Below are 13943 nucleotides of genomic sequence, written 5' to 3' on the forward strand. Positions count from 1 at the left end.
AAATAAGCATGCTGTGACAGACTTCTCAGAAGACAGAGGAATGATTTTATCCTCACTTGGACAACGCTGGAAATAATGTAATCCACTGGGACCTAAGCTTCACTGCAGTCATTAGGAACAAAAGTTTGCATGCCTCAGCTAGCAGCATTTTAAAAACAATGTCATCCAAAATTACCCTTTTTGTTGAGGGAATTCGAAGACTGTCTTCTTCTACATTAAAGCCACACGCACATCCCACTTGTGTAACAAAATCCAGATACTCTCTGTACTGTGTCTTCTTGCTCTGCCTTCGGTTATATTTTCCATGAAAATCAAAGAAGCAACAAGGCAGTACAAAGTAGCAACAAGAATATGAAGACCTGCAAGAAGGATATGGGCTTCTGAATAAAATGTCACAGGAAACCATTGCAATGAATAAACATAAAACTTTGTCAACAACCCCTCAGATACAAGCACCAAAAACATTTTCATGCAGTAATAGAGCTTCCAGGCCAAGCAAGAAGTGTTTCTCCTTTGGAACAGTCTCTGATTAAACCGAATGTTTGCTCTAGTGATTTACCATACCAGCATAGTTTAATACCTAGGGAGCCAGTTCTGCAAACTAATCAACACAAATAGTTGCAATGAGAGAATTCAAAGTGACACAAAGTCTGATAATAAATGTTTACTGCAATGGGGCTGAAATTTAAGGAGCAAATACTTTATTATATTTCTTGTCTCACAAGTATACTCTGTTATTAAGGGTAGCTGTCATGATGCTTATAGTAGTGAAATGCTTCTAAGGCATCTTAATGGAATCTATAAGGGGTCTGCAGTGTCTTTGCACTAAATGTCAAAAACCCCACAACCTGGACTTCAAAGATGTTGGCATGCCAGGGCAGACAGCAGGGGACCCATGGGGGGGTCTGATCCTTGTTGCAGCTGTGCAGCCCTGTCCCCTTTTCTGCTGTGCTCCCTGAGGCATGCATGTGGCCACTGCCGGCAGCAAGCCAAGCCAGGGCTCCAGACCACAATGCACCAGTTACAGCCTCCCAGCTACCTGCCACAAAGCCTGCTCCCAGCAGGGCTTGCAGCCTCTCCACCACCTGCTGTGAGCAGGCTGGGCTTCGTGGCTGGCAGCAGCTGCCCAGAACCTGGGCCAGCAGTGGTGTGCCAAACAAAATAACCTCACATGCCATGCTCTGGCTTGCATACCAGGGACTGCCAACCCTGGAAATATATAGTGATTTGTGCATGCAATCATTAAACTTGCAAAAAGACATACATAGCTACAGGCACAAGCTGCAGAACCAAAAGATACAGTTTCCACAGGTCATGGATGTAGTAAGTTCCCACTAAAAACAGAACAAAAACAAAATACCACCCCCACCCTTTCTTCCATACCTTGCTGCTATTACAGGTATCCATGGTGTTAGCTCATCTGAATGGTTTCCTATTAGCCAGTTAACATCTGGAAACAGGTAACTCCCACATGGTTTGACTGCACATTCCTATTGAAAGGAAGGTGCATTTTTGATGGATGTGTTTAAGCATAGTAAATTTGATACCACAGCAACAGTATGAAACCCTAAACAAAGACAGATTTCAGGGTGAACAACAGTAAAATGTGAATGTGCCAATATTTTCCCCAACTGCATTGTAAGAAACGTTTTTGCCATGCAAGGATTTTTTTTTAACTGTTTCAAAGAATTAATGGTTACACCCAAAATAATAGTCAGATGTAAAGCTGCACTGCCAGTTTAATACAGCTGCACAAACAATCAAATGATCTAGAAGAATTCTCCTGGGTTTGTTCTCCTGGTAGAAAAACTTACCCACAGATGCCTGAACAGACTTTTGAAAAGTTGAGCTGTTGAAGAGAAGCGAGTTTGCAGTGCTGACGCAGCACAGCCATGGGGCCCCTGTGCACACAACTCAGGGTGCTCTGCAGGTTCCCAAGTCTGGCTGGCAACAGATGGCAGCAGTGCACAAGGAAGCCCTGATTAGCTGACCCAGATTGCTAGGGGTCAGCCTGGTCTCCTGCAGCACAATGTGCGATTGTGAAGGGGGTATGTTCTGCTCTTTGCCAGAGCAGAGGAAGCCAGTGAGCAACACATTGTTTCCTGCGGGCAGAATAGGCACAGAAGCAAAGCACATGCTTACAGGACCGCGTTGTGGCTTCTCTCAGAAAAGAACATGTACTAATAATATTCACTCTTGCAGGAGAAACGCTCTTGGAAGTAGTTTAACCCCAGTTGTCCCCAGGTTATCTTTTTGCTGCTGCGGTGGCCATTTTTGCTTGGGGAAAAAAAAGTCCTGAACATCTATATTCTTGTTGTTTCTCCCGGTACAGAATGGTATAAATGTGACTGTACTTCCCTACCATTCTTATGGTGTCAGTTATCCTTTTGTACCTTAATCTTCCAACTGCACCATTTCAACTGCAGCCCTTCAGGATACATACGTTTGCCCACAGTCTAGCGCACGTGATTTAGCCTAGTAGAGATTCTCTGTTTTGCTTCTCCCAAAAAAGAACTCCTATTTCCTTAACCATATGTTTTTCCCACCCAGCAGACCCTTTCATATGTCTCTCTATGGATGCTATTCACTGCTGCTTCAACTTGCCTTAGAGCAGTTGCACAGTGCACCAAATCACAAGGCTACTTGTGTGTGTGCTGATGCAGAGAAACAGACTTTGATTTGGGAGCCCTGATAGAGTGAGAGGACAGCTATGTGGTGCAGAGCTGGCAAAGAGGAGAGAGAAAACCAGATTTTTTTTTGAGAAACAAACAGGGATGAGAAGTGCTAAGTTTAGAAAAAATATATACATTTTAAGTATATATAAAAGACCTTTGAAGGAGAATTGGGGTAGATTTGGAAATTTAAAAAAATCAGTCAGTGACATATGAAACAAGGATTTTAATCCTGCTTTACCTGTAGGGTCTGGTGAACTCTGTAGCTACTACCCCTACATCCATTGTACATGTAATGCATGGTTTTTATTTATATAGACATGAATTTTATTTACCTAGGCTAGATGCCCATATAGACACACACATTATGCACAGCTTCAGAATCTAATGGTAAAATCATTGCCTACACTGTAGGTCTGTGACAAAGTGGGAAACACCAATGCTGGCATTGTCAAATATACCCATAGTTTATAACTATGCAGAGAAGTGATGGGGTCTAGTAAATGGCCATTGCACACAAAATGGTTTTATTTCAAAACTGCCATTATTTTCTGAAACATCCTTGTATAAGCACACAGTAAACCCTTAAGAGATGATACGCTTAAGATATGATCAGCTGGTTAATCACGTCATAAGTAGTGACCTGGTCACACATTCTTTCCTTTAACGGACTGAGAAAACAGCCACAGAACAGGGAATAAGCCGCAAACTTCATGGGAGCACTGGCCACACCTTCAGGTTAAGGTGTGATGGGAACCAGCCACAAAATGTGTTTAATAGCATTACTGCTGTTTCCCATCACGCCTTAACCTAAAGATGTGGCTCCCAGCTTCAGGAGCATACTGGAGCCATTCAAGACTCTGGTGGGCTCCTGAGGCTGGGAGTACCAGTCAGCTGATTGAGGCTTCCAGCTCACTGGAGGTGCACTGGAACGCTTGGCTCCCATGGCTGGGAACCCTAGTCAGCTGATGATCAACTCCCAACCCTGGAAGCACATAGAGCCCTTGGTTCCAATGTGCTCTTTCATTTGGGCACTGATCAGCTGACTAGGGTTTCCAGCCACGGAGCCCTTGGAAAGGCTTCATGTGCTGCTGTAGCTGACAAGGGGTCTAATGTGCTCCCCATAACGGGATCCCCCCCAGAACAGGGAATGCAGGGAACCTCTTGGCTCCCATGGCTTGGAAAGGCAATTACTCAGCACTCCCAGAGGGAAGAGCACCCACCAGCTGACCAGCACTCCCAGCCACTGAAGTCGATGGGAGCCAAGGCACTCCTTCAGCTAGGAGCCGTCATCACCTGACCAGGGCTCCCAGCCACAGGACTACACAGGAGCCAAGCCTGCTCATTATCCTGAGCTGCACTGGCAATATGGCATGATTGGAATGTGATTCTCAAACCCTCACTCATGCCTTCTGCAATGCATGTGTAACATGGCAGCTGGCATGACTGTTGGGACTGCACATTAGATCCCATACTGCCTTAATTTAATGTCTGTCAATGGCCTTTAACACATGCACACATCTTCCTGCTCACCAGGTGGTTGTATGTAAACCCAGGTGTACTAAGCCAAAGTATTCGGTAAATGTTTTTATGGTCTGTGAACAAAATTACCACCTACAGCAGATTTCAGTTTTGATTGTTCGTTGTTGAACTAGTATAGATTAGCAACTCTGCATTTAGATAATTGTACATAATTGGACTTTTATTCATCATATTTGACAGCAGTTTGGTGCTGTGATGTGCCACCTGTTACACTCGCATATAATTTCAGTATTGACATTGAATGCTACCGATTGTAGTATTTGTCCCATAACACATGCTTTTAAAGAAGTCATACAATATGAAGGAACTTCTGTAGGTAATAAAAAGGTACTATGAACAGGTGCTTTCTTCTTTAACAGATCCAGTTGTTTAAGATTCTCTTAGGCACAAATGGATGAGATAACATTTGGTTCTGTCTCTTATTCCTACAGAAAATAATCCTTATATGGCAGGTCTATAGGTTTTCTGTCTGACTTGTATCTTAATTGGTATATGTTCATTTAACCAAGACTAATAAACAATATGAAAACTAATAATGATTATGTAACGGAAAAAAAGAAAAAGCAAAACACTTTTCTTTTTTGTCCTATTACTATGCAGTTAAGAGCCTGATACTTCCAAGCACTGACTCAATGCAACTCAGGAGAGCTAGGGTTCTTGGCATCTAGATGGACAGCGCCATATGGACATGATCCTCTCCAAATGAATTGGCAAAACTCCCAAAGAAAACTCCATGATGCTAAGACAGGACCTAAATGAATAACTATCACTAGAACAAACAGAACCTTTGTTGGCTGTGACATTGGCATGAACATTGCTTAAAGAGAATAAAGAAGCACAGTAACTTGCTACACTAGCCTTTCAGTCCCAGAACAAGGAACTTAAAGAATCCTTTAATAAAATGCATAAGCAGGCAGCATTTGGAGCATAGACTGCAACACAAGATTCTTCCCCTCTCAGACATGCACTTCACTGAGCTAGAATCATATTCCCTCTTGGTCCTATTCATTTTGCATGCTTGGCTGTACAGTTGAAACAGCTTTAAGCAGAGGATTGATAAATGCTGCCTCTTCCTCCTCCTCTCCTGTTGGACTGGAGGCACCACCTTGGGTGACTTGGAGATGTGAGGTTGAGAGAGGGATTACAACCCATCTCCAACTTCCTTGTCATATGCTCCAACTAGACTGCTCCATAAAACACCACCAGCACAACCTCCACCTACTTCTCCCCTCAACCTTTAAAAAAAAAGGAAAAAGATAATGGCTATTCTGCTGTGCTTTGTGCTGAACACAGCTGCTCTAAAGGCATGCTAGGTTTACTGTAAGCACTCCTTCCATATCAAGCCTCTTAAACTTAAGCATGCTGATGCCTTGTTTGTTTGTCCCAAATGGACAGAAGGATGAAAGAGGCACTGAGATTTGCTTCACCTCAGGGTATGTACAGTGGCATGATTTTAGGTGCCAACACAACTTCATTGGTGAAAACATAGGCATATAAGCAATACTTTTGAGTAGGAAGACAGTCAGGAGTCTAGAGGAAAGGAAATGGGGAAAACAAGGCAACTGTCCATCACTAGGAAGATTTGATAAATGCTAACAATGCATGGCTGGATTTAAAGTGAATGTTCCTGTGCTGCAATTGTTCCTGTTCTCATAAAAATGCTAATGTGGAAAGATAATCCCTCTTTCGGACTCACTTTCCTGTCCAGTTTTCTACAGGTTATTGTTGTAATGACCTACTACAAATTGACTATAGCAGATGATTGTTCCCTTTAAGATTCAGCAACAATGCCCTTCAAAAATGGCACTTATCACTGTGAAAGGCTAGAGACCAGAATCACTTTCAGAGTAATTCCATTAATAACTTCTAGAATAAACCATGCATGATTCCTAAACTTTAACATCTTTTATGATAGCAATATATGGTATTGTCGCCCTAGTACTATATATACTTCATAGGATTTAACTGAAATATCAATGGGTGTCTACACACATTAAGACATCACACTAATCCCCAACTAAAAGTATAAGAAAACTGAGAATATGCCATAAATAAATATCCAATAAATAACGGTCACCTGCCTCTCAGGCCCTCAACAAGGGTCTCAATATGTTAGTCCTGCAAAACAACCCCATGTTGAACTGAACTCATTGTAGCTGGCTGCTCAATAGATATATGTGCTAATCTGTATTTGCACTAAATTTGTTTGTTGCAATGAATGACAAATTAGTGAATAAAACAGTTAATGTATAATCGACCCAGATTTTAAAAATACCTCTAAATGTGTTTGAGGTCCATACATATCCCATATTTTTCTTCGTCTGACATCAATTCCTTTGCCTGGATGCTGAAATATATAGCTAATAGTTAAAAATTAAAATACATTCTTAATTAAAAAATAAATTACATTCTTTTCATCACAGATTTTCAAGGAAATTTACCCAATAATTTCACAAACTACATGCAGAAGTGACACCATCCACAGCAAAATTAATCTACTTCTGTGAAACAGGGTACTGCTTCACTATGTAGGCCAGAAAATGAAGGGCAGGTCAAACAGACAGAGCCAAAGTAGGTAGTCAGAATTTCACCCAGTTTGAAATTTGCCCAGGGTGTAATGTTAGGAAAATGCTATAGATACTTATATGAACTTAAGTTAACAATGGTTTTGGTTTGCGTGAAAACCCAATATGTAATGCAATAATGCTAAGCCCTTGTTCAGGAAATGAGTGCTACCCAAGGAATCCTACCTAAACAGTGACAGCTTATAGTGTAGGCTTGTCCTAACACATTTACCATTGGCAATACACAGGACAAAGTTAGGAAACAGGAAAAAGTCTTGGGTCCTTATATGAATTTAAGGAGGCATAGTATAGCTTTTTGTTTGTTTGTTTAATCAAAACTTATCAGATTAGCAATCTTGCCCTGGGTTCTGGAGAAATGCTACCTGTTTCATTCTCAAAGATGGGCACAGCTGGGCAGTTCTGCATCCTGGGCAGCGAGGGCACAAGAGGCAGTGGCACTCAGGACTGGTGTCCTGCTCACCACCCCTCTCTCCCAGTTATGCTATTGCCCAAAAAGTGCTGACTTTAAATATCAGTTCACCCAAACATGTTTACAATCAATGAGATCTTTACATAAGGTGCCATGGCTGCAAACTAAACCAAGAAACAAGAAATAAATTAACAACCCAACTTTTGTTCTAAGACTCCTGTTTACATTGGAGGGCAAAATAAAGACATGAATGAGAAAAAAAAAAGTCAATAAATGTTTCATGGAATTCCTACAGTTTCTAAGGGTGCACCAACACATCAGTCTCATGCCGGATTGGCACCAACGTTAAGGAAAATTGACAGTATTGGCAATTGGCTCTTTTTGGCTGATGTGGCCGAGAATTTCATCGATAAACGCCCTGTGCACGTATGCAGCCCCAATGCAGCATGCAGGCAGCCAGGATCACAGCCCGACAGTATGGAGAGCAGACAAGTCTGGCTGGTAAGTCTTTTATGAGGAAAGAGGTGTGGGCATGAATGACATGTGCCTCCAGCAGCTGGGGAGGCACAGCAGCAGCGGGAGTGTGGCAGCAGTAAGCTGGGGAGCTCCCACAGATGCCGCCAGCAGGGGGAAGGGGATGGCCAACCAAGGGTCGGCGACCACCCACAGCAGTGGCCAGCGGGGATTGTGGACTGCCCACAGACACTGCTGGCAGCAGGGTGGTGTGTCAGCAGTGCCTTTTTGTAGGGAGTGTACCACCACGTTCAGGGGGTGCATGTGCCCCTACCCTCTACATGTTGCCTCGGGTATGGGGGGCAGATTGAGGTCCCCACAGTGAGGGAGGGAGTGGGACCGGGGCAGGTGTTGCACAGCTGAGGCGGGATGGGGCACCACACATCACGAGACAGAGCCATGAGTGGCTGGTTTGGGGGGTGCAGCAAGGAGGGTGGCAGTTCCCATTGTTGCATGCACCCTGGGAGAGCATGGGGCGGGGGTGCCCCCAGATCTGCATGCGGGACGAGGGTGAGTTGCCACTGAAGGCTGGGACTGGGGTGGGCTCTTCCTGGCGGGGGGCTGGGCCAGACTACATTTAGGGTGGGTGGTAGCAGCACTGGGAAGGGGATTATGGGGGGGTCTATGGAAAATTTTGCTGTAGCTGCAGCCACCCTCCTATAGCCCCCTCCCAGCACTGCTGCCACCCACCCTGAGCACAGCCAGGGACCAACTCCCTGCCAGGAAGAACCTGGCGCTGCCCCAGCCTGCAGTGGCAGCACACCCCTGTCCCTGCTGTGTAGCGCCTGCCTCTGCTCCCCCCCTCACTGTGAGGGCCACAGTATGAACCCCCCACAGCCCTTCCCTCTTCCCCCACAATAGTCTTACCAGCTGGACGCTGCTCTCCAAGCTACCCAGCTGCATAACGGCAATAGCAGTATCGGCCGATACATCTCGTTAAAAATCAGCCATTGGTATCAGCCCAAAAAATCTCTGTGTGCGCATCCCTAACAGTCTAATACATTTTTTATACCAATTAACATTCTTGCAGAAGTTTTCCTAATGACAAAGAATTTTATGAGTGCAGGGTGCTGCACCTGGGGAGAGGGAACCAGCATTATGGCTATAGGTTAGGGGCTGACCCTCTTGGCAGCACAGAGGAAGAGAGAGATCTTGGAGTCAGGATTGACTCCAGGATGAATATAAGTTGCCAATGCGACGAAGCAATAGGCAAAGCCAACCGCACCCTGTCATGCGTCAACGGGGGCATCACTAACAGGCCCAGACAGGTCTTGCTCCCCCTCTATGCGGCGCTGGTCAGGCCGCAGCTGGAGTCCTGTGTCCAGTTCTGGGCGCCGCACTTCAAGAAGGACGTGGAGAACCTGGAGAGGGTCCAGAGGAGGCCACTCGTATGGTTGGGGGCCTCCGTGGCCAGCCCTATGGGGAGAGGCTGAGGGACCTGAATCTCTTCAGTCTCCACAAGAGGACACTGAGGGGGGATCTTGTGGTTGCCTACAACCTTATCAGGGGCCAGCACCAGGGACTCGGGGAAAGTCTGTTCACCAGGGCCCTCCTTGGAGTCACCAGGAACAATGGCCACAAGCTGAGGGAGGATAGGTTTAGGTTAGATATTAGGAAGAACTACTTCACAGTAAGGGTGGCCAGAGCCTGGAATAGGCTGCCCAGAGAGGTGGTGCTCTCACCTTCCCTGGAGGTCTTCAAGAGGAGACTGGATAGGCATGTGGCTGGGGTCTTATGACCCCTGCCACCCCCAGTGCTCCTTCCTGCCCATGGCAGGGGGTCAGACTAGATGATCTGTCTAGGTCCCTTCCGACTCATTGATTCTATTATTCTATGATCCTATGAGATGAAAAAGAAAGAGGAATTTCCCTAGGTTTTGATAAAATTCACTGAACTTCTTTGTTTGTTCCATATATTTCTGATATGAAATAGCCTCAAGAACCTAAATGTTGTTGTGCCTCCATTCTTCCTATGCACAAACAGAAATTTATTGTTTTCACAATTAAAAATTAAGGCTTTGATTTTTTGCTTTTGTTATCCTTGGGTTTCCCCCCGCAATATCAGTAAAGGTATGGAAAAATCCCTTGTGAAATAAACTGTAGCTTTATGTTTTAATGACTTAATTTACATGAGTCCTAAGCCAGCAACATGTTCATTTCAGAGATAAGCACTTCTTCTACAAATGAATAATAAGCCAGTAATAATATTTGTTCCTGGTGACTAGGGAGGTTCACAAATATGCTCTAGTAGTACTACTGAAATACAGTCTGTTATCAAACTCTTGGATAAATGGAATACAGAACTAGAAGAATGGCTCTCTCTAATTGTATTTAAAAATAATTATGCTTACCCCTTCTCTGCTTAGAATGTGAACCAGCAAACCATTTCCACATCCAAGATCCACAAAAGACTGTTTCTTAGACAAGCCCTTTTCTGCTCGCTCCTCCTCCCAAAGGATCTAAGCAAAAACAAAAATGACAGCAAATTTGTCATCTTTTGGAGCATTTTATAGCGACTAAGGGCTAGGTCCAATTAAGACTGGGTCATATAGCCCCAAAGTGGAATCCAGAACCTTCCCATAGATTTATAAGCTCTTTATATACAGCATGGAGAAAGGTTGGACCTCAGGATAGGATCCTCAATAATTAATACACTGATCAAGGAGCTCCCCAAGACAGACAATAGGAAATGATGAGGAAAGAGGTACACCTGAAAGCCCACACAGTCTGGGAGCTTTAGGTACCTTATTTTATGCGGCATACGGCACCTCTACCCACTTGGGATTCATATCCCAAAATCTGTTCTCCAAATCTGACCTTTCAAAGATATGAGCAAGACTTTTATAAATGACAGTACATAAAAGGGGCAGTCAAGCCCTTTTTATATAGTATCCTACTGGTTAGAGCACTCCTGCCCCCATGAGCTTACTAACTCCATGTTGCTTGGGATCAACAACAGGATGGAAGGAGAAGTGGCGTGGGGCTTTTCATGGGAGAAAAGAGAAAGAACATGATCTTACAAAGAGCCAGGTGCTTTTGTGGACTGCTGCGCACCCCCAATTGCACCAAAAACAACAAAAGTTGAGATTTTTCAAGGCTATGCAGATGGGGCCCAAAGTGTGAAATAGGGGTGTACTTGGTACTACAGGTGTGAGATAGGGTACTTGGTACTATAATGTGAAATAGGGGTGTACTTGGTACTTGAGACAGAGAAGGAATTCTACCTGATCTACATATTGAAGAGCTACCCGGCACAGCTCACAGATGCTCTCTTGGACCCAGAGGGACAACCTTCCATCTTCAGCTCCCTCTGTGCAAAAATGAAGTTTATTTCCTATCCATGCATACTTTTTACCATCTTGTACCATCTATACTTTTCCCAGAGCCTGACAAAGGGACTTCGATCCCAAAAGCTTCCAGAAAAGGACAATTTTCTTGCAATTTTCCAGTTGGTTTAATAAAAGGTATCATTTTGGAACCAAGAGTTCTAGTTTTTTGTACGTCTTGTGTGAGATAAGATCACAAACTGCAAGCAGGGGAAACTTCACAGCACCTGTTGAGAGGCACAAATGAAGGATACCCTAAGCCAGTGGTTTTCAACCCGGTCCATAGGTTGCATCTAGGGAGTCTGCAAAAGGTAAAGATGGCTGTGAAGACATTGACTGAAGGGGAAGTGATGCCAGTGCCACTGCTCCAGCTCCCTCCATTACCTGAGAATGCCCAAGTACCAGCAGAAGGTAGCCCAGTGCCAGCAGGCAAAGCATGTGCTGCTGCTGGTGCTCCAGCTCTTCCCTGTGGCCAGAGGCCACCCTAGCATCAGCAGCAGGCAGTCTGGAGCCATGGAAGGAGCTCTGCCTGCTGCTGGTGCTTGGGAGGAGGCCTCTGACCATGAGGGAGCTGGAGCACCAACAACAGGGTGTGGTTAGGTAGCATCACCTCATCTTGCCCCTAACGCTGTATCAAGTGAAACCCAGTGCCACTGCAAAAGGAAGATCCAAAGAGGGTCCATACCCTGTTCTCCATTTTTTAGGGGTCTAGCAACTAAATAAAACATGAAAACTACTGCCCTAAAGTAATATAGCAGGCTTGTTTGGCAATCAGAAAACTGTCCCACAGACTGGAAGGACAGAAAATTGTTGCAGCTAATCTCAGCAGTTGTCCATGCTGTGCCAGTGAGCGGCTCTGTAATGACAGGCCCCTATTTGGGCGAAAACCTGAGAATAGCAATGTGAAAAGTCTTAATGAAGTGAGAAAAGCTCAGCAAGGACTGAGCTCAAGCTTTGGGCAACAACGTAACCAGTGTAATTAGATGGGACAAACTGTGGGAATAAGCATGCTTACACCATTTTGAGTGGTGCAATTAATACTGAAATCCCTGGAATTGGGAAATGGCTAGTGCAGTGGTACTCAGCCTACCACTTGTGGGCCAGATCTGCCCCCCAGAGCAACTAGATCAGGCCCATAGTACAGGGCATCAGCAACAGGCAGCTCAGCCCTGCACATCCCCTTCCTTAACCTGTGCTATGCTGCTGATACTTCTCCACAGCCCTCCCTGCTCTCTCCCTCAAATGAATTTTACAGAAGGTACCTCAGTCAATCAGATAGTTATTTTTTGCCTACAAAAAAAAATATTAGGACTGCTTTGGATATAGAACTGATATTTGTGCCTTGGATTCTTGTTGTATTGGCTGGTTTCAGGAACAGTCACAAGCACCTTCTCTTCTATAAACTGTTATTTTGGTGTAATTCCATCAAAATACCAGCTTGTATTTATATTTTAAAGTTTATAGATCGTGATGCAAAACATGTGGGCATGGTAAGCCCACTACTGCAAGGTGCCAATCATAGCTTACACAGATCAAGCTTCAGAACACATCCTCTTCAAAACGGAAACGGGGCAAGTGTCTAGTCTACGTGCTAATCTGCAGAAACACCACTGGTTAAATTTACAACCAATACCACAAAGTATATCTTTAGAAAGTGTTTCCTTAGAGATTCTGTCAATTCTGATGTTCTTAGCCTGTAGTAATAAAGCTGCATCCCCCTAGTCCTGGTAATGCTTTTGTTGACTCTTAAATTATAACACAGTTGCATTTTCATAACACTTTCTACAGGCAAGTATCACAAGCACCATTTTACAGATGGGGTAAAAAACAAAAGAGCACATAGAGGTTATAGCCCAGCTTTTGTTAAGTCACTTAAGATATTTTTTAACTTTCTCCTGATGAAGTTTAAAATGTCTGAAAAACTTAAGAAACCTAGAACTATTTTCATACTACCTACATTTACCCCACAAATAAGACATGCCCCTTGCTTTGGGAAGGCACAATGAAGGAAAAAGATTTTTCCAGAATCTGAACTGCTATAGCCCAGGCTCACCATAGTTAAATGCTCTTGACCAAATGCAGAGGGAGAGTCCACTCCACAGTGTCACTCACCTTCTAGCTGCAGTTCCACACTTGGAGGTTTAACCCACAGCCATAAATGGACTGGCTGCAACTTTTGGCTACACAGCCAAAGAGTATTATCACACTCACTGTTAAATTGATGAGGAGTAAACCTGTAGCTATAGAACAGCAGCTAGAGGGTAAACTCCATTCATTCATGTGTGGGCTCTACACAAAGCCCAGCCCTGCCCACCTGCCTGGAGAATGGAGTTCAACCTACCCAAGGCCTGTAGGACTGGACTACAATGGAAGCAGCCCCACCTGCTGTCCCAGCATCGTGCAGCACCAGCATAGGCCACGGCTGAAGCACTGCTCGTCCAGGACCTGCTGCATGGTGTTGTGCAGGTGGGGCTGCTTTTGTCCAGCATCCCCACTGCAGCACCTGGGACATGCAGCACCCTGGGCCTGCAAAGCCAGACTGCAATTCCCAGGTGTTGCAGGGGACACTGGGCAGAAGCAGCCCCACTCACCTGGTACTGCATAGTAGGCCCTGGACAAGCCACAGGAGACAGTCTGGCCACAGGCCTCCGCACTGTCTCAACACTGGTCAGGCCACAGCTGGAGAACTGTGTCCAGTTCTGTGCGCCCCACTTCAGAAGGGATGTGGACAACATTGAAAGGGTCCAGAGGAGGACCACCCGCATGATCCAGGGACTACAGGGCAGACCCTACAATGAGAGACTGTGGGACCTGAACCTGTTCAGCCTTCACAAGAGAAGGCTGAGGGGGGACCTGGTGACAGTCTATAAACTCACTAGGGGGGGACCAGAAGGGTT

General features: G+C 44.9%; 1 protein-coding gene across 1 annotated transcript in view; it reads right to left on the reverse strand.

Moving 5' to 3' along the window:
* TRMT44 (tRNA methyltransferase 44 homolog (S. cerevisiae)) overlaps positions 1 to 13943 on the reverse strand; it is a gene marked incomplete at its 5' end in the record, with an annotated part of 33659 nt that overhangs the window by 4867 nt on the left and 14849 nt on the right. Inside the window, 4 exons of the mRNA XM_019552566.1 lie at positions 176 to 359; positions 1384 to 1490; positions 6490 to 6561; positions 10072 to 10179. Of these exons, the coding sequence (XP_019408111.1) occupies positions 176 to 359; positions 1384 to 1490; positions 6490 to 6561; positions 10072 to 10179 (471 nt within the window). The remainder of the gene's footprint in view (positions 1 to 175; positions 360 to 1383; positions 1491 to 6489; positions 6562 to 10071; positions 10180 to 13943) is intronic.

Source organism: Crocodylus porosus, unplaced genomic scaffold (genome assembly GCF_001723895.1).
Source record: "Crocodylus porosus isolate Cpor-Errol unplaced genomic scaffold, CroPor_comp1, whole genome shotgun sequence".
Classification (NCBI taxonomy): Eukaryota; Metazoa; Chordata; order Crocodylia; family Crocodylidae; genus Crocodylus; species Crocodylus porosus.